This window comes from Rousettus aegyptiacus, unplaced genomic scaffold, assembly GCF_014176215.1.
Source record: "Rousettus aegyptiacus isolate mRouAeg1 unplaced genomic scaffold, mRouAeg1.p scaffold_m13_p_16, whole genome shotgun sequence".
NCBI lineage: Eukaryota > Metazoa > Chordata > Mammalia > Chiroptera > Pteropodidae > Rousettus > Rousettus aegyptiacus.
Window position 1 is genome coordinate 53,667,807 of NW_023416291.1, and position 23,675 is coordinate 53,691,481.

At 64.9% G+C, this 23,675-nt stretch overlaps 2 protein-coding genes across 2 annotated transcripts; one reads left to right on the plus strand and one right to left on the minus strand.

Moving 5' to 3' along the window:
• The first annotated feature begins 695 nt into the window (after window positions 1-695).
• TIMM13 (translocase of inner mitochondrial membrane 13) lies at window positions 696-1,669 on the plus strand. The gene is made up of 3 exons (XM_016163553.2): window positions 696-909; window positions 998-1,066; window positions 1,247-1,669. The coding sequence occupies exons 1-3, from the start codon at window positions 790-792 to the stop codon at window positions 1,343-1,345; spliced, it is 288 nt and encodes a 95-aa protein (XP_016019039.1). The 5' UTR covers window positions 696-789; the 3' UTR covers window positions 1,346-1,669.
• Window positions 1,670-1,998: 329 nt separating this feature from the next.
• TMPRSS9 (transmembrane serine protease 9) lies at window positions 1,999-23,560 on the minus strand. The gene is made up of 19 exons (XM_036233370.1): window positions 23,263-23,560; window positions 18,780-18,940; window positions 18,329-18,479; window positions 15,895-16,022; window positions 14,545-14,612; window positions 14,255-14,430; window positions 12,575-12,688; window positions 12,212-12,383; window positions 11,191-11,465; window positions 9,776-9,912; window positions 8,753-9,071; window positions 7,662-7,833; window positions 6,904-7,175; window positions 6,272-6,408; window positions 5,436-5,835; window positions 3,980-4,151; window positions 3,028-3,293; window positions 2,796-2,932; window positions 1,999-2,319 (listed from the first exon to the last, which is right to left on the minus strand). Exons 1-19 carry the CDS (start codon window positions 23,558-23,560, stop codon window positions 2,158-2,160), a joined length of 3,717 nt encoding a protein of 1,238 aa, XP_036089263.1. The 3' UTR covers window positions 1,999-2,157.
• Window positions 23,561-23,675: the final 115 nt, after the last annotated feature.

The following is a 23,675-nucleotide window of genomic DNA, read 5'->3' on the forward strand; positions in this document are numbered from 1 at the left end:
GGTCCATCCCTATGCAAACAAAGACTCCAAAATTTCCTCCTGATTGGTCAACTTCATGCACCTGATTGGTCAGTAAAGCTACAAACGAGGATATAATTATGCAGCTCGGATTGGCTGGGGCAGGTCTTTAGCCCATTGGAAGATTTGGGATCCTAGGCTCTCTTAAAAGGATTTGAGGCTGAGTACCACTGCGGGAGGCTGGCAGCTCAGTCTGCTGCCCCTCTAGAATTGCCATAAAGGTGGATGGTCATGAATTTGGGCCCAGTGAGGAGCCCTTCTTGGAAGGTATATTCTTTCTAGGGGTCGACAAGTGGGTAAGACCCCCTCCACATACACACACTAAAAATAAAAGCCTCACTGGCAGGTGTAGACAGGTTCCAAGTCCTAACCCTCCCCGTTGCTACCCGCCACCCTAGTTCTCCGCCTTGTTTTTCCACGGAGCCTCCCACGTGGCCTGTGCCCTGCGTCACGGGACGCCACCGGTTCCACCCCGCTCCGACGCCTCTGCAGCTTGGAGGCACACGCGCCGCTGGAGGCGGGGCCTGAGGGCTGAGTGACGGGTCCTGCGCGGGCGGACCCCGCCCCGAGCCTGATCGTGGCCACGCCTCCCCCGCGGTCGTGCCTGCGCGTGCGCGGCTAGTCCCGCAGCCTTGTGGGAGTCAGAGTCCGGCCCGTCGCCCCGCCCCCGGCGCGCCCGGACTCCATTTTCCGCGGAGCCCGAGGAGGCTGGCTTCCGGCGCAGGTACGGGTCGGCGCACGCGGCCGCTGTCCGGTTGACTTTGCGGAGCCATGGAGGGCGGCTTCGGCTCGGATTTCGGGGGCTCCGGTGGCGGCAAGCTGGACCCGGGCCTCATCATGGAGCAGGTGAAGGTGCAGATCGCCGTGGCCAACGCGCAGGAGCTCCTGCAGGTCCGGGCCGGGCCGGGGGCGGGGGCCGAGGGCGGCGGGGTCCGCCAGGGGGCGGGCGTCGCGGCTGAGGGCTCGCGTTTCCCCGCAGAGAATGACGGACAAGTGCTTCCGGAAGTGCATCGGGAAGCCGGGGGGCTCCCTGGACAATTCGGAGCAGGTGAGACCTGCGCGGTTGGCGGGCGTCGCGGGCCGGGACCTGGCGAGGGTCCTTTGCGCGTGCGCGGATTAACGGGGCGATGTGGTGGGGCCGCTGCGCGTGCACAGTCGGCTGTCCGGGGCAGGGGACGTCGGTCGTGGGGGAAGCCCGCACTGAGCCGCGCGCCCTCCCCGCCTCCAGAAGTGCATCGCCATGTGCATGGACCGGTACATGGACGCCTGGAACACCGTGTCCCGCGCCTACAACTCGCGACTGCAGCGGGAACGAGCCAACATGTGACCGGGACGCGCAGCCCCCGTTCCCGCCCCATTTCCATAAATGCGCTTTGTGAGGCGGGGGCGGGCGCGAGCGGATGAGACTGGTGCTGGGACACTTGGGACTCTGCCGCTGCCCAGCCCACCTGCCTGCTCCTGGGGGTGTGGGGGGCTTTGGGACTTCCCAAAGTGCTGGCAGCGCGGTGGCACCTCCTCTGACGTGACCCGCTCAACGTCATGCCCACCGCATAGAACCCTCAGGTGGGCCTGGGAGGCTTGTGGTCAGAGCACACCTGACCTGGGACCTGGGAGTGGGCCCACAAATAAATTGTCGAGGGCCGCGGACAGAGCCCTGTGCGTCTTCCCTGCAGGGGCCTCTCTGGGAGAAGGCGTGGCTGCTACCTGGGTACTCTACCCAGACTGAGCCTCATTCTCTGCCCCTGCCCCCCCCCCACGTTCCCCCTCAGTGCTGCTGGGTGTCTTGGATGACTGGGACTGTGTTCACACGAAAGGGACTCTTGAACATGAGGCTGAACTGCCAGCCCAAAGGTGGGGTTTGGGGGGAGTAGCCCTCCCTGAGCCCATGCTCACCTCCCACACCCTCCTCCACCTCTGGGCCCTGGGTGACCTGCAGGTGAGTGGTCTTTGCTGTGACATGGAGGTGGTGAACCAACAAGCTAGGGACAAAGGGCTCTTTATTGGAGTGAAATATGCAGTAAAACCATCTTGCCACCCGCTGGCCCGCCCCCGCCACCTGGACTCCCCTCGGGCTGGGTGGCCTGCTCATATGCCTTCTGCCTTCACATCTCCTCCTGGGCCTGGGCCGCCACCGTGCGGTCACTCTTGGATGTTCTGCCTGATCCAGCCTCTCACAGCTGCCACCCGGGTGTAGACGCCTGGGAAGTGGGGCCGCCCGCAGCCGTAGCCCCAGCTGGTGACCCCGGTTAGCACCCACCGACCAGAGGGCTCCCGGCAGGCCAGGGGTCCCCCGGCGTCACCCTGAGCAGAGGAGGGGAAAGGTGCTCAGAGCGAGCCAGTGCCACCACAGCAGACAGCCCTGGGGCCAAGGGCAGACTGGCCTCACCCTGGGTGGCTGGTTACAGGGGTGTCACATGGCTTCCCTGTGACCCCAGATAAGTGGCTACCCCTGCAAGCCTCACTTTCGTCTGAGAAATGGCTTCAGTGTCAGAAGGGCATTTCATCTAGGTGGCAGATATTTGTGATGCCCTAGCAGAACTGGGCCTCACTGCAGCCTGTGTGGGTCCCAGCCCCGCAGGGCCTACGGGATGTGGGGGACAACAGGCTCCCGACTGATGCCCAATAAATGGTCAAGTGAAACCTCAAGGCAGAAACAGTGCCGTGCTTGACCCCCTCGAGTTCCGCACCAGAAAGGAAGCCCGGCCGGTGGGCCTGAGCACCTCCCTCCCGGGACAGTTGGGCCCCGGAGCCCGGGTTCAACCGCGGAGTGCGCTCACCGAGCAGCTGTCCACGCCGCCCTGCGGGGAGCCGGCGCACAGCATGCGGCTGCTGATCTGCACCGGGTAGTAGCGGCGGCAGGCCTGCTCGCCCAGGAGGCGGACGGCGGCCTTCTGCAGCTGGAGCGCCATGGAGCCTGCAGGCGACACGAGCTGGTGGGGCCGCGTGCGCCCTGGCCGGGGCCGCGACTCCCCAGACCCCTGCCCCCGGAGGGTGCGGGCCGCCGCCTACCTCCCTCGCGCACGGAGCCCCAGCCGGTGATGACGCAGCGCGCGCCGTCGGGCGGCCTGGGCGCGACGTCGGGCAGGCAGATGGGCCGCACCAGGCGGCTGCGGCGCACGGGCACCGCGAGCTCCAGCAGCGCCACGTCGTAGTCGAGCGTGTAGAGGTTGTAGAACGGGTGCTTGTGGATGCGCGCCACGCGCTCCAGCCGCCCGTCGGCGCCGCTCAGGAACGGCGTGCCCAGGAAGGCCGCCCACTGCTGGGGGTCCCCGTAGCTGCGGGACGCGTGGGGACACATATTGGCCTGGTCCTCGTGCCGGGCCACACCACACCCCTGCCTGCCTACCGCTCTGACCACAGCCTCGCCTGTGCCCGTGGCGCAGGCCTGGGACCTGGGGCAGAGAGCACTTGACCTCTGGGGCCTGGGTTGCTCATCTAATAGGACGGCGAGGGGCGCCCAGTTCCAAATGCGCCCAGTTGGGCAACGAGGTGCACGACAAACCGTCTCCACTGCGGCCCAGTATCAGGGTTCTGGGGGCCGCAGGGACCCTCTGCCCATCCCTTCCAACCCTGCGGGAGAGGCCAGCGCATGCACCCAGGAGTTGGGCGTCTCCGTGGGGGCAGGGCCCCCAAGAAGAGGACTCCTAAGTATGCGGCTTTAGGGGCTGGCGCTGCCTCCCGGGGCGGTGGGTCGAGGATGGAGAAGTCCTGCGGTTCCCTGGACACGCCATGTTGTGGGCAGCCCGGGCCCTTGGCTGGGAGAGCTGTGGCCCCGGGTTTGGTGGGGCCGGGGCATGGACCAGCCCCGCAGCCCCGCGAGGTCAGGCCCGGGGTGGCGGGCGGGCGGCACGGCGGAGGGGCCGGGGGCGGGGCACTCCGCGGAGACGCGGAGGCACGATATAGTCAGTCAGTGTCCAGGCCGCGAATCTGGCCCAGGGACCCACAGGCGGGCGGGACTCACACGTCGAAGCAGTGCGCCGCGGACAGCAGCCACTTCTCGGCCACCAGCACGGCCCCGCAGCGGTGCTCCCGGCGCCGCAGCCGCAGGCTCGCCTGCCACGGCCACTCCCCGCGGCCCGCGGCGCTGCCGCCCACGATCCTGGTCAGCGCGGCCGCCGGCGCCAGGCCGCAGTCTGCGGGGAGGCGGGGCCGCGTCGGCGGGCGGGGGCGGGGGCGGGGTGGGGGACCCGCACCAAGGAACACTGGCCCTGGACCTTGCTCCCACGAGGGGGAGCAAGGGCTCCAGGTCTTTCCTCAAATACTGTTTCAGACGTGTGTCCTCTGATCCTGGCCGGTGGGGGTGCCCTCCTCCCTGCCAGGGGCCAGGACAGCGTCCCCGCCCACCGCCACCACTTCCCTGGCCTCTCGGTCCCCCAGGAGCCAGGCTCTCTGCTGCCCTGGAGCCTCCCGGGACCCAGGCCCACTGCCCGGGAAGCCCTGTGGGTCCCACCTGCTCTTCCCAGACGCCCTATCTGGGCCCCGCCCCCCCAAACGGGGGCCCTCTGAACACAGAACAAGGGCAATTTCACGAGAGTGCTGAAGGGACCCCTCCTGCCCTCCAGGGACTCCTCTCACCAGGAACACTCCCACCGCCCACCCCAGCCACGCCCACTGCCAAGTGCCTCCTCACCGGTTGGGGAGGGGCCCTTCTGCCACGCCTCAGCTGGCAGCAGAGAGGGGTGTGGGGCCACCCGTCCAGTTTCCCCCATTCCCCAAGCCCACCTTCCCGACACCAGGGATGCTGCCCAGGCCCCACAGGCAGGGGGACTCCCAGATGGGCGCCTCCCAGAGACAGCGCCCGCAGTGGACACTGCTGGGCATTCCTCCTCTGGGCCCCCACGTGGCTCCAGCAGCCACCAGCAGAGGGAAAGTCACCAGGCTGGAGGCCTGGCCAGGACACAGCTGCTGGGGAGCGAGCGAGAAACGGTGCTTCTCCCCAGACGCCTCCCGCTGTAACGTGTCCTGCACCCAGGACGCCGAGCGGGCCGCGTGCCCTCGCCCCAGGCGGCTCCCCGGGAGACAGGGCCCGGGCCCTCCGAGCCCTCCAGGCCCACGTCCAGGCACTTGGCATGTGCTTTGCCCTGAGCCATCGAAACTGCTTGATCTCAAAGTCACCTACACCCCCTCGTGCCCCTGGGCCTGCCGGCTTCCTTTGCTTGGCAATCTGGCCCTGCCCTCTGGCTGCCCTGGTACAAAGAGCCCATAATCCTGTGCTGTTCGGGTCTGTGTCCGGGTGGCCCAGACCCACGGATCCAGGACACAGGGTGATGTGTGGGGAAGGCAGAAACTCCATCGTGCCCTGTCGCAGAGGTCACGTCTTTCATTCAAGCCGCCGACTGCGGGACGCTGACAGCAGCCCTCGCCTACTGACCCGGGACCCTTGCCACCCACAGGGGCCGCTCCGTTCCTCCCGGTACCTGGTAGCTGGGAGCCCATGGTGGTCCACGGGGACTTTGGAGGTGGTGTCGGCCCCCTAGCTGTGGTGCTCACGGCGGTGGCAGGCCTGGTGGCAGGTTGGCTCGTTGCTCTGCTGGTGGCCCCGAGGGTGGGCCTGCTGGCCGTGACCCCTGGGGATGTGAGGGCAGCCGTCGTGCTGGTGGCGTGACTGGTGGTGGCAGGTGTCCTCGTGGTGGGGGGGACAGGTGTGGGGAGGGGGTGGGAGGACATGGTGTCCAGGATCCAGCCCTTCAGCCTGGCGATTCGAACGTACACGCCGGGTCTCCTGGCCTGAGCACAGCCGATGCCCCAGCTGACGATCCCCGCCAGATAAAACACACCGGGCGTCTCCTCGCAGGCCAGAGGTCCCCCAGAATCGCCCTCGAAGGGAAGAAGGAGGGCTGGCGGTGACCACCCGGCACCTTCCCCCCCCACCCGATCCCCCAGGTGGACGCAGCAGGACGCAGCGCAGCCACAGGGACTGACCCCGCGGCCCGGCGCCCACGTCCCCAGGAGCGAACGCCTGCTCCCCCGCCGGGCCGCTGGTGCCGCGTGTGCCGACCCGTGGCTGGGGTTTTCTCAGCTAACGTTTACTGTGCGCCGTTTACCACCAGCAGGCGTGGCTTCGCGTGGCTGCACCGCACTGGTAAACTGCTCCCTCGCGCTCTGCGTGGACGAACTACCGTCTCTGAGCCACGCATTTCAAGACACTGGGTTCGTCTCCAGATTTCCCCCACTCTGCAGACACCACTGTACCGCAAACCCCTGCCTGCCCTCCCCGCGGCCGGGGGAAGGGTGCGGGCGCAGGGTCTGCTACCTGGCAGGAGTCCACCTGGCCCTCCAGGAAGCCAGCGCAGAGCATCCGGTCTGTGAGGGAGAAGTTGTAGAGGGCGCTGCATGCCTTCTGGTCTATGATGCCCACGGACGCCCGCTGGAGGGTGTCCGGCTTCGTCGCTGCAGCGAGAGGGGACCCAGCGTGGCAACAACCCGAGAGGAAGGCGCCACCAACCCCCCCTGCAAACGGGACGCTGAGGCTCCCGGCGGTGCAGGGAACCTGGGCCCCATCGTGAGAAGGCCGGGCGCCCAGCATCCCAGCTCCGAGCCCTAGGATCCCGCCGCTGTCCCGAAGCGGATTCCCTAGCGCCTCGGGTGACCTGCGGGGAGGCCGCTCCGGGATCTCAGAGAAAGCGTTAACTACTGGGGGCTCTGCAGCATACAGCGCGAGGGCCTCCAAACTTTTTCTAGAAGGGGCTACAGAGTATTTTTGGCCTTGTGGGCAGGAAAGCCGTCGGGGCCGTCTGCAAGCGGAAGCGTGGCCGTGTGCCGGTAACACTTAGCGAGACGCAGCCGCGCCGGGCCGTGGGCCAGAGCCGGGAGCCCCGGGGGAGTACGGGGCGAGTGGCCTGGGGCCGGGGAGCAGAGCCCCCCCCTCCCGCCCCGAGCACTCACCATTTCCCTCCTGTGTGTTGCCCCACCCGGAGATCACGCACTTGCGGCCCGCGGGGAACTTCTGGGTGGCCAGGGGCAGGCAGATGGGCTGGACGTACTTGCCGAAGACCAGGGGCCGGGCCAGCTCCAGCACAGCCGCGTCGAAGTCCAGGATGCCGGCGTCGTACTGGGGGTGCAGCACTGCCCGCTTGAGCCCCATTTTCACCGGGCTCCCGCCGACACCCGAGAGGGACACGGTGCCCAGGTGCGCCCGCACCAGCTCCACCTTCGTGCTGCCGACAAGGGGCAGCTCAGACACCCCTGCTGCCCTGCACGGCCCACATTCTGGGGGGCGCACGGCTGTTCCCCCAGAGCAACCCCAGGGCCAGTCAGGGTGTCCCCGGCCACACGAAAGGCCATTACAGCTTATGACTCTCAATGTTTGGTGTCGCCTGGCTGTGTGACGAGCACTTGTCACCCCGAGTCAGCCCTTATTTGTCCCCCAAAGGCCAGCTCAACAGACTGTCCCCCAGGACCTGCGACCGAGGCCCGGGCCCTTGGGGCGGCTCCCTCAGGCCCCCCACGTCTCCTTCACGCTCCTTGCTCTCATCTGTACTTGGACATTCGAACACCCGGGGGTGGCCCGGGGGCTGCCTCTGCCATGGCCGCCCCATCTCACGGATGGCCACGTGCTTGGTCGTGAGGGGTCTCTGAACGTCCGGGGCCCTGACGGGGCTGGGGGCCCGGCGATGCGGGCAGGGGGCCGAGGCGAGCCTTACTGGTTGAAGCAGTGGGCAGCCGAGAGCAGCCAGCGGTCCCCCACCACCGTGGCCCCGCAGAAGTGCCGGGAGCCTTCCTTCAGGCTGGCCTGCCAGGGCACCTCCCCCGCAGCCGCCCCGAAGCCGCCCACGATCCGGGCGGGCTTCTGCAGTGCCGGCCTGGCCCCGCACTCTGAGGGACAAGACAGAAGGGTGAAGGGTCTGGGCGCTTTAGGTCAGAGTGAGCACCTGGGCCTGGAGGCACCTCGGGACACGGGACACCTCCTGGCTCTGGCTGAGCCGGGGCAGATCAGCCCAGCGTACAGATGAAGAAATGGAGGCTTCGAGGCATCCTGGGGTCCCGCCCAATTACGGGGCACAGCTGGGGCACGCAGGTTACACAGGAGACCATCACTGTGGCGTGCGCTGCCCCTGCCGCCTAAGCCGGCCGGACACACCCGCGGCCCCTGAGGTCGGGTGTACGGCCGGCTGCAGCGGGGCTACACCCCGGACCCGGGCTCGCCAAAGGGTCAGCTTATCGTGGGATCTGGGGACAGGGTGGGTTGCGGGTGGCATCTGCATGAGGCCGCGTTTGGCGGGGCTCAGCACCGTGGGCTGCGGCACCCAAGGGAGGAGCCAGGCCGCGGACGAGCCACGCACCGGCGCCACGATTTAAAAATCAGTGAAGGTACGAGCCAGGTGAGCTGATTTCCCTCTCCCCGCGGAGAAAGCCGCACGTGAGCACGTCTTGGACATTTTTGAAAAAACAAGAGGCGAGGAGTCTCGACCTGAGAACGTACACATACCACGTGCCGCACGTGCTGTGGTGGGCAGGACGCCCCCTGGGCACGCGCGTGAGTCTCCCCCACCCCACCCCGGGCCCGCAGCCGCGGCGAGAGCCTCTCGGTGACAGTCAGGGCGTCCGTGTGGACCCCCTGCTGGGTTTGCCAGCCAGTAAATCTGAGGGACGGCCACTGTGCCTGCCTGTGCGCCGGGCGGACAGACGCCACTAAGCGACCCCCGTCTCCGCACCACGGAGCGTTTCGGGAAGCCAGCACCACCCCATGCGCCCAGCGGGGGGCGCCCACGCTGCCCGTCCCCCCAGGAGATACCTGGCGGCTTAGAGGTGGTCACTGAATCAACGGGTGCAGAGCTGGGGGCCAGCGAGGCTTGGGTGGGGGTGCCCACCGCGGGGCTCGCAGGGCTGGTGGGCCCAGCAGTGCTGGGGGTGGCGGGGGCCGGTGCCGCCGTGGGGGCCGGAGGCTCGCTTGCCGTGGCGATCGCCTCGAGGATCCAGTCCCGCAGTCTGGTGATCCGGGCGTAGACCCCCGGCCGCCGGGCTTCCCCACAGCCGATGCCCCAGCTGACGATGCCGGCCAGGAAGAACCTGCCCGAGGGCTCCTCGCAGACCAGGGGGCCTCCCGAGTCACCCTGGGAGACAGGGGCACGCCCTCAGAGGGGTCAGGGTCCCCGGGCTCAGCCCCTAATCCCAGAGCTGCAGGCACAGAGAAGGCACCCTGGACCGGCCCGCTCCACACGGGCTCACGAGAAAATGGGTGGAGAGGTCACACCCCAGAACCTGTTTCCTCCCCTGTGTGGACGGTCAGACCTTGGGACCTTCAAGAGCTCTCTTAGGTCTACCCCTGGCCGCTAATCACCCAGCCCCAGTCAGTGCCCCCCACCGGGTCCCAGTGGGTCGCCCTCCTTGGTGGGGGTGACAGTGTGGCTGCCCTGCCGGAGCCACGGACGCCTCACTGGCGGCTGCGGAGTCCTCAGGATGTGCCCGGCTGCCCGCACCCACCCCGACCTGTGACGCCCAGCGCTCACGCCCAGCTCACTGGGACTCGCTCTCAGGCTCACGCGCCTTCTCTCGGCCGCTCACGGCCAGGGTTCCGAGCGGGGGCCGGCTGGGCGGCCCCTGAGCACGGGCAGCGGTCGCTCCCCGCCCCCCGCCCACGCCAGGTGTTACAAAGAGCAAAGCGCGTAAACCGAAAGGAAAGAAATCCAGAGCCTTCGAGTGGGGGACGTCCTGGACATGGACCAGAAACGGAGGACGCCCCTTCTGTTGTGGGAGGGGGTGGCCGCGGGGCGGAAACCCGGGGGCCCTCCCCCGCGGCCCTGCCGGCAGGGCTCACCTGGCAGGAATCCACCTTGCCACCCAAGTAGCCGGCACACACCATGCGGTCCGTGAGCGAGTGGCCGTACAGGCTGCCGCACAGTGCCTGGTCCAGCAGCTCCACGGTGGCCTTCTGCAGCATCTCTGGCTTGACCACTGCCCAGGACAGGGGAGACCAGCGGGTGAGTGCTCCAGGGCCCAGGCGGTCCCCCCACCCCAGGCAGGAGCCTGCAGGGCCCCGCCACTCCACGCCTCAGTTTCCCGTGGCGAGCAGAGCGGCGCCTCAGAGACTGGCAAACGGTAAGCGCCGAAGGGCACGCTCTCTGCCGGGTCGGCTCAGAGGCGCCCGGGGTAATACCCCGAGGCTGGGCTTCCCGCCTCCGCTGCCCTGCCCTGCCCCCGCCCCTGCCCCGGCCGGCACACCGGCCTGGCTGCTGGAGCCTTTCAGCCGGGCGGACAGCGTCATCTCGCGTGAACATTAAATCACATTATATCAGGGTTTTTTCCCCCTCAAACCCTCCAGGGCATTCGCCCCTGGCCCGGCCTGCACGCCCACATCAGGACCGCCTACCCCGGGGCCTTCGCGCACGCTGCCCCAGCTGCCCATCACGCCTGTCCCTGCAGAGCTGCCGGCCGTGCCCCTCCTGAGCCCCTGCTTACGGCTGGGCCCGCCCCCACCCCATCCCTTGTTTTTTCCTTCACTGCGACCGTCACCATCTGCCACCTGTTTAGGATTTACCGCCCCTAGAATTGCCATGTCCAGTACAGTAGCCACCGGCCACGTGTGGCTATTTAAATGTAGATTTGAACGCTTTCTAACAAAATTACATCTAAGATAAGTCTCAGTCACACCAGCCAGGTCCCACAGGTCCCCGTAGCGTCTGGTCACAACACTGTTATAGAGCAGTGGACACATAACCTTGTGTGATGTGTTTCTACTTAAAGATACCTTATTTAATATTCATTTGCCAAAAAAAAAAAGAAAAGAAAAATCAAGATAGCTCAGTGCGGTCAGTTTTAAAACCCTTAGGGAGGGGCCCTTCTGTTGGTGACCAGAAGCGGGAGGGGACTCTCTGGAAGGAACTCGAAGCGTGGAGGTGACCGAGGCTCCCTTCCTCCCTCTGGCGACCAAATCAAAGTCGTGACAGAAACGAGGAGCAGCAGCAAGGAGACATCTTGGCAAACAAGCCACACGACTAGAGAGAACTCTAAGAAAGCACCCTGCAAGGACAGGGGGTAGGACGGGGCGCGGACGCGGGGCGGCCGGGTCCGGAGGAGCTGCGACAGATTTTCACAGTGACAGGGTGCAGGGCACAGGGTGCGGGGGGGGGGGGGGGACAGGGTGCAGGGCACAGGGTGCGGGGGACAGGGGGCATGATACGGGGGGGGGGGGCAGGGAGGTGGGGACAGGGGCGGGGCGCGGACTGCGCTTACGGAAGTCCTCCCGGAGGTAGCCCCAGCCCGAGATGAGGCACTTCCTGCGCGGCGGGAAGGCGTGCGACGCGGCGGGCAGGCACACGGGCTGCACGTGGCGGCCCAGCGGCAGCGGGGTGCGCAGCCGCAGCACCGCCACGTCGAAGTCCGCCGTGTCCGCGTTGTAGGCGGGGTGCGTGATGACCTGGGCCACGCGGGCGCGCGCCGTGCTGGCCTCCGAGCCGCTGAGCCGCGTCGTGCCGGCGTAGGCCACCCACTCGGCCGGGCCCGGGAACCTGCGGGGCGAGCACGCGGCGCAGGCTAGGGGCGCCCCCAAACCCGGCCATCCAGACGGACGGTGCCTTTAAACAACACCGTCAAAAAACCGCAACGCCAAAGAGTCCAGCGTCCCAGTGCGGGAACGAGAACGAGCGACGTCTCAGACAAGGGCGCACCCGGCACGCGGCAGCGCTGCGGGCCCCGAGCGGCCGGGCCACGCGCGCGCGCATCGCCCCCGCTGCCCAGGACCCTGTCCTGGCGCCCGCCGCAGTGGCGACGGACCTGCAGGCGCAGTGCTCGGGGACGCGAGCCACGCCCCGTGGGACCCCGCCCACGGGAGGTCCCGGGAGGAGTCGGACTCGGAGACGGAGACGAGACGGAGTGGGTGGTGGGGGACGGGGGCTGGGGGAGGGGACAGGTGTGAGTGCGTGACGGGGACAGTGCCGGCGTGGGACAACGAGAAAGTGCTGGAGGTGGACGCCGGGGGCGGCTGCACTAGCCGTGAGAGTGCCTCAGGCTGCCGAGCTGCAGTGGTTAAAAGGTGAACTTATGTTATATATATTTTCCCATTTAAAAATATGTGTATTTTAAAAAGGGATGTCTTCAGATTCGACCAACAAAAGAACAGAGGGAAGAAAAAACGAGTTCCGAGTGGGCTCCGAGGACGCGCAGGACAGGTGGCGTGGGGGGGGGCGGGGGTCGTGGGGGGAAGGGGGCGGGGCGGGGCGCGGCGGCGGGGGGCGGGGCGCGGGGCACGGCTCACTCGCTGAAGCAGTGGGCCGCAGACACCAGCCAGCCGGGCCCCAGCACCGCCGCCCCGCAGAAGTGCTCGCCGTTCTCCCGGAGGCTGACTTGCCAGGGGAACTCGCCGAGAGACGCTGCCACGCCACCCACGATCCTGCCCGCAGTCCTCCAGCTGGGCCGGGACCCGCAGTCTGCAAGACGGAGGTCACGGCCAGGCCCCGGAGAAGCCAGGGCCAGGGCGGCACCCCCGGCACGTCCGCGGCCCCCACGTCCAAGGACAGCTCGGGCTTGGCTTTGCTGTGCCGAGCGGGCCAGAGAGCACGGCCAGCAGCTGACCCTGGTGGGGGACTCGCGCCGGGACCAGCTACGCAGGCGGACTGACCACAGCGGGCTTCGTCGGAGCCGTCAGAGCAGTCCACCTTGTCGTCACACTCTGGGTTCACGGTGGTCACACACTGGCCATTCCCGCAGGAGAAGGCGCTCTCTGGACAGCGACCTGAGGGCACAGCAGCAGGAGACCTTGCTGGGGCCTCCCATCTGCCTTCTCGGCTGCGGCGCTTCCCACGGGACTTTCTCAGAGCCGGCATGGGGACAGCGCCAGAACACCAGTCAGCCCCGAGCCCGCTGGGCAGCAGGAGCGTGCACCTGCCCCGGGTGCACCTCCACCTTGTCTAGGAGTCACAGTTAAGTAAGAAACGAGTGACGTCCAATGTTTAACGTAAAAGACGTAACATAAAAGTCACCATTTCAAGTGCACGGGTCACATTGGAGGCCAGGTCACTCTCTGTGGGGGGTCATCCCGGACACTGAAGGGTTGAGCAGCTCCAGTGTGACAGCCACAGATGTCCCCAGACACCACCCAGTGTCCCCCGGGGGCAGGGTCGCTCCAGGTTGGGGAACACTGACATGAAGCTAAATAACTGCATCTGCGGGTGCGCCGCAGCTGTCTGCGAGGACAGCCACCGAAACATCAAAGCCACGGGATTCCGGTGACGCTCACTCTTTTTCCTTTTTTCCCACAAACGGTTGGTGTCGTCTGTTCTTTAACAACAGGCTTCCGCCACTTTTCAAAAACCTGACGGCGTTTTCTCTCGGTCACACCTGGCCACGTGCGACCCAAGAGCCTCGTCTTCAAACCCTGTGCGTGACGGGGCTGCGACCCCGTCCCCCGTCCGGAGGCTCGGTGCGGCCGGCCCCCCTCGCAGGGACCGTGATCGGGGATCCCCGCGGAGGGCAGGCAGCTCCGGGGACGGGCGACGGCCTACCTGATTTCAAGTCCCGTTCTGTCCATGGCCCCCTCTGGCTTCCTGCGACGAAACAGAACCAAGAGGGCCCATTAGCTGGGTCAGTGGGTGTTGGTGCGCTTTGAAAACGTCACGTGGAGGAGCAGACAGTGGCACCGTCCACCACGGGAGCCACGTAAAGCCGTTCCGATGACACCCGACGGAACCCTGTGATCCTGTCTCACCTGCCGCACGACAGGCACTCAGTAGCCAGGCCGGGCGGGCGGCTGCTGCAGTGGACGACGCGCGCATGGGACATCTCCACCGCCACGGAAAATTCTATTAGATGGTGCCAACGTCGAAGTCACTGACTCAGCTGGAGAGTCAGGGTTGCTGGGGAGGGGACCACGAATGTCCCATAGGGCCAGGGCAAGGCGAGGAGCCTCTGTTGATCTGACTACCTACAGTCCGATGCAGCCTCAGATTTTAGAGGTTAGCATTTTTGCTTTTACTTCTGGACTCGGGGTCGACAAAACCCGGTCCACCCCTTGTTTTTTGTAAATAAAGCTTTATCGATACATGGCCATGTCCGTTCATTTCTGCAATGCCCTGGGCTGCCTTCGTGCTACAGCAGCAGAGTGTAGCGGGCCATGAAGGCAGAGGTAGTTACACTCTGGCCACGGCCGGGTTGCCGACGCCTCCGGTCTGTACCATGGTGGATGACGCCCGGTGTGTACGTTCTGTTTGTGGGGCGGGGTGGTGACCCAACGCCCGAAGGTCAACGCTGCCCTCCCGCCGCACGCCCCTGCCGACGTCTGGGGTCTCCACGGCCTACTCGCCTGTGAGTGTGGCAGACGCGAGGGTGCCGTGGGCGGCCAGGGGGATGCCGTGGCCTTGCAGCCTCGCTCGCAGCCCCTGCTGCAGAAGCTCCCGCTCCAGGCCCAGGTCCAGCGACCGCAGGGCCCACAGCAGGAAGTGCAGCCGGAAACGCACCAGGACACTGGCGTTGCCGTCCCTGCAGGCGGGAGGGACGCCCTTGGCGGGAGGGACGCTCTCCCTGGGCCCCTGGGTCCCGGGCAGCGCGGGGGTGCACCCAGGCCCCTTCGCCCCCTCGGAGCCCCCGACGCACCTGTACCCCAGCACCGTGCAGCCCACGCAGCTGGCCTCCAGCTCTGTCTTCCAAAAGCTCCGTGCGAACTGCAACGGAAAGACGCAGCCGTGTTGGGGCCGCGGCGTGGGCGCACGTCCCCCGCGGAGACCTCTCCCGGTGGGGAGCGGCAGGAGGGGCGGAAACGCACCCCGGCCCAGGCCCAACGCACACCGCGTCCCCGCCGAGCTGTGTAAACAACAGGAAAGGATGTCCCAAAGGCATTCGGATGACAATATCGCTCCATCAACAGATGGGTGGATAGAATGTGTCCGTCCACACGGGGAAGGTCACTCGGCCATGCAAAGCGGGGAGGCGCTGGCGCTCCAGGACGTGGACGGACCTTTAACACGACGCTCAGCGAGAGACGCCTGACACACGAGGCCACGTGGCGTGTGACTCCATTTATATGACGTGTCCAGAATAGTCACATCCCCGGGCAGGAAGCAGGTGAGTGGGTGTCAGGGGCTGGGGAGGGGATGGGGCCACCGATGAGGGGACGGGGCTTGTTTTGGGGTGAGGACTCACCCGTCCACATCCCCACTGGCTGCATCTAGACCTGCTCTGTCCCAAGCACATTCCACAAATTTCCAGAATGTTCTACAGCGGCCCTGCTCCGTATAGCAGCCACCACCCACACGTGACTACCGAGCTTTTGAAAGGTGGCTGGTGCCACCAATGAACCGATTGTTATGTTGTAATTAAACCATGCTTAAATTTTGAAGCAAACGATTCATAGAGCATCATATTTTCAAGGTCCGTCCACGGCGTGGCGAGTGTCGGAGCCTCCCTCCTTTCCGTGGCCGAGTGGCGCTCCCCGTGTGGACGGACACATGGGTGTCCCTTCGCCCACCGATGGACATGTGGGGTGCTTCCTCTCGGGGGCTGCTGTGCACCCCCGGCCGGGAGCACACCTGGGCCCGTTTTTGTTTCCGTTTCCGTTTCCGTTTCCCTTGGGGACGCCCGGAGGGGCGGAATTGCAAGGTCAGGTAGCAGTTCTGCATTTAACTTTTTGATAAACAGCTGGACTGTTTGCCACAGAGCTGCCCCATCGCGCACCCCCACTGGCCACGAACAAAGATACTCATCGTCTGCCACAATACAACATATGACTTTTAAACCCTTAAAAAGCCTTAAAAAGCCGGAGTGGAGTCCACAAGACGCCACTCCCCGCTGCGCCCGAGAAGCGCCAGCCCTGCCGGCCACTCCCCCCGCCCCTCCTCCCCGCCCAGCGCCTGGCGGGCTGTCCCCTGCTCAGCTCACTCGCCCGAGGGGTCCTCTCGGTGGAGGCCCCGGCCACCCGTGACGACCCCACTCCCGGGAGCCCCTCACCAGCGTCTCCAGGGTAGGCGTCAGCAGGCGGTAGTAGTCCGAGGTCTCCTGCTGTAGGCTGCGGGAGTACCGGATCCCCCGCAGCTCGGCCGTGTGCTCCACATCAACGCCCTGTGTGGAGAGGGAGGCTGCGGGCGAGACCGGGGCCCCGTGAGAGAGCCCAGCTGCAGGGCGGGGCTCAGCCGTGGGGCCGCGAGGACCCCCACCACCCAGGGCCGGGTCGCCGACAAACAGGTGGGTGGGCCGACTCCCCAGCGGCTGTCCTGAGTGACTTTAACAGTGTCCCCTTGGCGCCTCTCACGTGTCGCCCCCCTAAGTACAGCACAAAGCCCCAGAGGGTCCCAGATTTTGCTCGAGGGCAGGACTAGCTCCCAGTCAGACTTGTCCCAGTGGCCGACATGGCCTCAGGAGGCCTGGAGCAGCTGTCCCCACCTGCTCCCAGGAAAGGGACAGCAAATGCCGTGGGGACACAACCCCCCACCCCCCAGGATGCTGCCCTCTGAAAAAATACAGGTTTCCAACTGCGGAAAACACTGTGTCTTCAAAAGCACACACTAGCGAGGATGATAGTTGTAAAAAATGTTAAACAAGGAATGCGATAGCAACCACATAAACCGTGAAACACGCGTTTCTAAACGCGTCGAAAATAAGCAAAAAAATGATCATAACTGCCAAATAAGAAAATGACGGCCACAGCCACATGAACTGTGAAAGCCGGCTCCCGGTTCTCTCCTGGACGACTGTCCATCCAGAGAGATGTTTAGATAGCTGCTTATTCAATAGACAGAATAAATGCTCGAAACCAATTCTAAAAAATTTGTTTCCTCATTCGAAAGCTAGAGAAAAACAGGCACTCCGCTGTGTAGACCAAGCTGCTTATGCTCCGTGCCCAACTAAGCCTTTCAGGCCCCCGTAAAGAATCACAGGCTCCCAGGAAGTTGGGAAACAGGGCAGAGGGCCCGGCACCCTCCTCAGGCCCCCCAAGGCCAACACCTCCACCAGAAACTGTGAGCGGTCCGAAAGCGGAAAGGGACACATTTTCATCTGAACTTGAACACATTTTTTTAAAAATGAAAAACTTTAAGTGCTTCTTAAAATTTTCCCTGGGTTCAGGGGTCCTGTTGGGAATTATATCTATCTCATTCCTTAAAGGTATCTGTGCTTCTAGAATGAAGGTGTAACACCCAGCTCCCACCTCTCCCCGGAGCAAGGACACATGCACCTGCATGCACATGCGTACACACGTGCTCACGTGCATGTGTGCACATACACGCCTACATGCGTACACATACCACAGTGCACACATACCCACACACGCATGCATGTGCACATATACACTCGCACACTCATCCACACACATACACACTTGCACACACATGCACATATACACTTGTGTGTGCACACATGCATGGACAAACATGCACACATACATCATGCACGCACATGTGGACACCTGCACACTCATATGCAGACACGTGTGCATGCACATGTGTGCACATGCTCACATTTGCACACATACACACACATGCTCACATGTGCACACACGCGCACATGCCCGTATACAGAGCCCAACTTTCCTGTCCTTGACTCCCACAGCCACTAGGGGGCCTCAGTCAACCATGCCTGGCTGTGACATCCTCCTGGCTGTCCAACAAACATATACACTAAAAAAAAATCCTGGGGACCCACATACAATTGCCAACTTATTATTTTGGCACGTGAGAGCACTCTCCTACCAACTGCCACATAGCATCACCATCGCATGAAAGCAAGGTGGCTTTTACGTCCCCTGGAACACCACAGGACCCTTCTCAACTCGGAATAAGCTCATCTCAGAGCCACGTGGGCCAGCCGAACTTCCGGTGATGACGGAGTGTTCTAGATCTGCACTGCCCAGTACAGTAGCCACGAGCCACCCGTGAGATGTGGCTGGTGGGGACTGAGGAATTGAGATTTAAAGGTTATTTACTTTTAACGCATGTAACTCAAAACAGCCAGCGGGCCCGGGGGCTGCCAGTGCCCAGCATGGCCACGGGCCACGGCGCCGTGTGGGAGCCTGCGGCTAGTTCTACTGAAACGGAAGAACGGGCTTGAGACGGGAGCCGCCGTGACTGTGGGTGGCGGGCACGCACACGATTGTTCGTTTTCATACTTCTTGACATTTTCCAAATTTCTCGAGATTTAAAAATCATTTTTCCCCTGTCCCAACCTGTGCCCATTTCACCCTGGCCACGAAAACTTCTGCAGAGGACCCCGCTGATGGGAAACGCGCCGGCACCCGGCCCGCTCGTCCCCTCCCTCGGCGGCCTGAGGGGGCAGCCCTCGACTTCACACATGCACACTCTGTCTCCGGGTCGCCACGCGACACCACCGAGCCACGCCCGAGCGTCTCTGCCACCCCGGATGTGAACCCCTGCGAGCCCCGGCCGCTTACCCACGAGGACGGCCAGCGTGAGGGTGACGCTGCCGGCGGCCACGGCAGCGCAGAGGGCGGCGCGGCAGCACACGGCGTCCTTCGCTGCCCGGGGCACGAGCTGCGCTTCACCAGCCGTGGGCTCCATGGTCCCCAGGCCCCGGACGGCCACCTGGATGCCAGCGAAAAAGGGCGCAGGAAAACGACGTCAGCACGGGAGTCGCCTCTCTTCCCCGGAGCCAGGGTCTTCCTTGTGCAGATGTGGCAGCCGCCGGCTGTGCCCCGGGCGCCCGCGGACCCCCCTGGAAAACGTCCGACCACGTGGATTCCGCGTGGCTGCTCGCTGGGCTTCGCACGCGGCCCCCGTGGCCGCTCGCGCCTGCGCTGGAAGGAACGTGCGCGCGTCCCCCGGGCACCCTGGACAAACTGCCACAACCTCGAGGCTCAAAGCAGCACGGCTTCCTTATCTTGCAGCCTCAGGGTCAAGCTTCTCAACACCGGGGGCTGCCGGGGGCTCGGGGGTCTCCCGCGACGTGGTGGCGGGTTGGCCCCAGTACTTCTGCCTCTGAAACTTATCGTCAACCGCCAACAGACTCTTTTCTACGCGGGGCAGCCGGTTCCCGCCACTTGCGACTAGAAGACAGAGCTCTGAGTGCAAAGCGCACGCGGCCCCCGCTGGGCGGCTCTCTAGTCGCTGTCGCGAGACTCACGAGACTCGAGCGGACCTGACCCCGGCCCAACCCGGCGCGTTCTCAGCCTGTGGCGGGGGCGCCGCAGGGTGCAGCGGTCCGCACCTGGCCCCCGACACACCGCGACACACCGCACCCCTCAGAAACCCTCAGAGAGCGAAGCCAGAGGGCAATCCCACCTCGCATCCCCTGACAGGGCCCCACAGTGTTGCGTGATGGGAACTTTTGGGTGAGATTAGCACTTAAATCGGTGCACGTGAGTGGGCGGCACCGTCTAATCCGAGAAAGGGCTCGGCTTCCCGGGGAAGGAAGGGGTTTTGCTCGCTCTCCCCTGTTCTGTTTTTCTGGAAAACACCGAGGAACGCGGTCTGCAGTCAGCATTTTAGGATAAGGATGCCTCGTGCAATACTTGGGACACACCGCCACTAAAAAAAGTATTCGTTGTTTTTCTGAGATTCACTTTCCCTGAGTGTAAATTTCAGTATGTTTATTGTTAAGTCTGAGACCCCGCGCCGGGGCCCTCCAGAATGTTCCATCGTATCAAAGGAACGTGTGTCCCTGCTGGAAACAGCCGCTCTGTCCCTCACTGCCACCGTCTGGGGTGATGAGACAGGGAAGCTGTGTGGGGGCGGCGGCATGGGGGTGGAGCGGGAGCGGGGCTGCATAACACTCACCCCTTTATTCTCACACCTGAGCTCAACTGCCTTCTGAGGAGCCAACAATCTCTAAGAATTGCTCGATGAAATGTTTTCGGGACAAAGACACCGAGATTCACGTCGACGATTAGAGCTGGAGACTCAGATTTGGTGTGCGAGCTCACCGATGCCCCCCCGCCCCAGACACACACACTCAGGCCATTCAAGCCCCGCCACCCCCAGCCGGGGTTCTCTGAGGACGCCTGTGTGCTCCCAGCGTCTTGTCATCACCATAGTTAGGGCCCAGAAACTGCTATTTAGCAGCGAACATAGAGGCACCATTCACTCGGCCCTCCCTCCGTCCCCTGCTGGCGACCTGGCGGCCCCGGGCTGGGTACCCAACCCGGAGTGAGGCAGAGGCATCCTCTGAGCTCAGAGGCCGAAACCTCACAGCAGAGAGCTAAATAAATTACAGGTGCGGTGACGGCAAAGGCTCCAAGACAGAGGTACCTCCTGGGCCCATGAGCTCTGCTCCGGACAGGAGGTCGGGGCAGGCTTCCCGGGGAGATGACTTCTCTGAGTTCTGGGGCATAAGTGTGCCGTGGATGGACGATGTCCACGCAGTGAGAACACAACATGTAAACGGCCCCGTGGTGGGAGGGAGGGCTGGCGCGGAGAAAGCGCATCAGTCGGCTACCGCCGTGTGACCCCTTACCACGGACAAATCCACAGACACAGGGGAGCTGCCCGCGGCTGCGGGAGGGAGGGGAGTGAGTAACAGGGACAGAGAGTCAGCGTGGGACGATGAAGAAGTCCTGGAGGTGGACGCTGGGGACAGCTGCACGAGCTGTGAGTGTGCCTAAGGCCGCCGAGCTGTGCCCTTAACAGTATAAGTGGTAAATTTTATATTATGTATAATTAACCATCATGAAAAATGAAAAGAAAAAATTGAGAGAGATAAAGAAACAGCAAAGTCGCTGGAAACGGGAATGTGAGGAGGGAGAGTTGGAAGCTGGTGGGTAGGGGTACGGGGGGGCAGGGCAACTGCTTCCACAGAGAAACATCCAGAAGGAGGGGCCGGCAGCGGGTGTCGGTGAGCAAAGGAGGAGGCTCAGGGGAAGTCTGAGTACGGTGCACCAGCCCAGCCATCTCGGCCCTCCTCATGCCCTGGATCGACCCAGGGAGCCTCCCCGAAGGGCCCAGAAACCTCATCCTGCACTTGGCAGGCCCCGTGGGGAGCAGATAAAAATCAGGCTGCCAAGTCCACCTTTGACCCGAGCCAGGCTCAGAACAGGAGTGACTATTTGATCCAAAAATTCCGAGTGTCTCTGGTGCTCCCATAGAAATGGCATTTTGCTTGGACACTGGCAAGTAGGATAATGTCCCCAAAGATGTCCCCATCCTGGTGCTGGAAACTGAACATGTCACCTCACGTGGCAGAGGGACTGCCCCTGAGAGTCGCAGCCCCTGAGAGGGGACGACCCTGTGTTTCTGGGGTCCCAGTGTCCTCATGCAGTCCTCATGAGGGGGAGGGGGGGTCAGAGTCACAGATGGACGAGGCCGCCTGCCGGCTGTGACGATGGGGCAGGGGCCGTGAGCCAGGGACACGGCGCCTCTAGAAGATGGAAAAGGCCAGAGATGGTTCTCCCCAAAGCCTCGGGACGGCCCAGCCCTGCCTTGCCCTTCCTGGGTTTGGCCAGCAAGGCCCAATTTGTCACAGCGGCGACAGGAAACTAACAGGGTTCTGTGGGCAAGACTGCCCGGTGCTGACCCGGGCAAGAGCGCTGGGTGGCAGTTCAGGCATTGGTCATTTTGTAGGAAGAGCACCTCGAAAATGGAACTGCCCTTGCCCCACCGCCCTCGGGTCAGGCGGAGGAATGCTGGCCATCAGAGGACCAGCGGCCACATTCTGGCGACGACCTGAGTAGTGAGGCAGTTTACTCTCTGGGCGTCACTTACAGCTGGTCATAGATCAGCTTTGCACATTTGGTTCTAATTTTCCATGGCATGTGGGCGACAATGTCATTTTTCTCTTCCCAGCGTTCTTTCCTTTGTGGAAGACACGACCCAATCATAGTGTCCCACCCACCTGGCCAACAGGCCTGCCCATCACAGTATTTACCTCTTCTCATCAGTGATTGGTCCCCACTGGATCCAGTCCTGCCAATCACGGTGCCCACCCCTTCATTCCCATTGGTGATTGGCCCAAACGGGACCCAGGCCTGCCAATCACAGTGCCCGCTCCTTCATCTTATGGGTGCCGCCTCTCCCACGTGCTGATGGCGTAGGGCCGGGGAATCTCGTGTTACCCCTCCTGCCTCCTTCCTCTCCTCGCCGGCCACTCCACTTCCTTCCTCCTCTCCTGGGACCCTGCCAGCTCATCCGTCTCTCACGATGTCACTCCTCCCCGGGGCTCGTGGCGTCCAGGCTAACTCCGGGCTTGCCCACAGCTATCCATACAACTAGAGATATCCGTGTGCACCAGGGGTTCTCAGCTGGGGATGATCCTGCCCCCTGGGGACGCTGGGCGACATTCAGGGACATCTGTGGTTGTCACGACAGGAGGTGCACCTGGCATCGAGTGGCGGGGCCAGGGTTGCTGCTCACCCCAGGACACCCCCACGCGTCAGCCGTGCGAGGGGGGACTGGCGGGCGTACGAGTTTGACGGCTCTGCTGCCCTGCCCTCCCCGCTGCCCTCCCGCCCCGTTCACACCCTCGGTGCCAGGCCCCTTCCGGCCCATCGCTCAGCACCGCCGGCTCCCGCCTCCAGCCGGGGCACGTTCAAGCAGCGTGGGCGGGCCTGGGGAACACTCGCCGGCGACACAGCCAGACACGGGAGGACACGTCCTGTGTGATCCCACTCACGGGAGGTCTCCGGAGGAGTCCGGGGCAGAGACAGAGAGAAGATGGCGGGCGACGGGTTGGGGAGGGGAGCGGAGCAGTGTGTGACAGGGGCGGTGTCGGCGCGGGCCGACGAGGAGGTCCTGGCGGTGGACGCGGGGACGGCCGCGCGGCCTGTGAGGGTGCCTCGGGGTGCCTCGGGGTGCCTCGGGGTGCCTCCGGCCGCGAGCGGCGCCCTCCGCAGCGGTGGGCTTGGCGCCCGTGGGCCTCGCCGCGATGAAACTATCGCGAGAAGTCGGCCAGGCGCGTCCGGCCTTTTAGCCGCGAACACGAGAACAGGGGCGCCCGGGGCTGATGGGACTCGAGGACGGCCTGGCTTGGGGAGGGACTAGCGAGCTTGGCACCACCCGGCGCGGCTGACGGCGCCTCCCGCGCGCCGGCCCCTCACGGACGGACCCGCGGCCCGCGCCCCCCGCGCCCTCGGCCCTCGTCCCGCCGCAGTCTCCCCACGGCGGCCCGGCTGGCTGCGCCCCTCCCTCCTCCGAGGGGCGGGGGCGGCGGGCCTGGGGGGTCACTGGCAGTCTCGTCCGGGGTAACAGCCGCAGCACCCGGCCTGCCCCGAACACCCCCGTATTTCTAGATCCAGGCGAACTTCTGACGAAGAGGTAAAGCTCGCGTAGGACTTAAGAGGAAAGCAGGCCGGCCGCACGGGGTGGCACGGGGCCGCTCGGGGTCGCTCAGGGCCCCTTGGGGCCGCTCGGGGCGGCACGGGGCCGCTCGGGGCCGCACGGGGCCGCTCGGGGCCGCTCGGGGCCGCCCGGGGCCGCTCCGGGCCCCTCAGGGCCATACGGGGCCGCTCGGGTCCGCACGGGGCCGCTCGGGGCCGCTCGGGGCCGCCCGGGGCCGCTCCGGGCCCCTCAGGGCCATACGGGGCCGCTCGGGTCCGCACGGGGCCGCACGGGGCCGCTCGGGGCCGCTCGGGGCCGCCCGGGGCCGCTCCGGGCCCCTCAGGGCCATACGGGGCCGCTCGGGGCCGCACGGGGCCGCTCGGGGCCGCTCCGGGCCGCTCCGGGCCCCTCAGGGCCATACGGGGCCGCTCAGGTCCGCACGGGGCCGCTCGGGGCCGCACAGGGCCGCTCCGGGCCCCTCAGGGCCATACGGGGCCGCTCAGGTCCGCACGGGGTCGCACGGGGTCGCACGGG

Coding starts and splice junctions, on each gene's coding strand:
- TIMM13 (XM_016163553.2), top strand. CDS start 790: ATGGAGGGCGGCTTCGGCTCGGATTTCGGGGGCTCCGGTGGCGGCAAG. Junction 910..997: donor ACGCGCAGGAGCTCCTGCAG/GTCCGGGCCGGG, acceptor GTTTCCCCGCAG/AGAATGACGGACAAGTGCTT. Junction 1,067..1,246: donor CCCTGGACAATTCGGAGCAG/GTGAGACCTGCG, acceptor CCCCGCCTCCAG/AAGTGCATCGCCATGTGCAT.
- TMPRSS9 (XM_036233370.1), bottom strand. CDS start 23,560: ATGGCCCTGAGGGGCCCGGAGCGGCCCGGAGCGGCCCCGAGCGGCCCC. Junction 7,176..7,661: donor GCTGCCCACTGCTTCAACCA/GTAAGGCTCGCC, acceptor CCTTGTCGGCAG/CACGAAGGTGGAGCTGGTGC. Junction 3,294..3,979: donor GCGGCGCACTGCTTCGACGT/GTGAGTCCCGCC, acceptor CGCGTCCCGCAG/CTACGGGGACCCCCAGCAGT.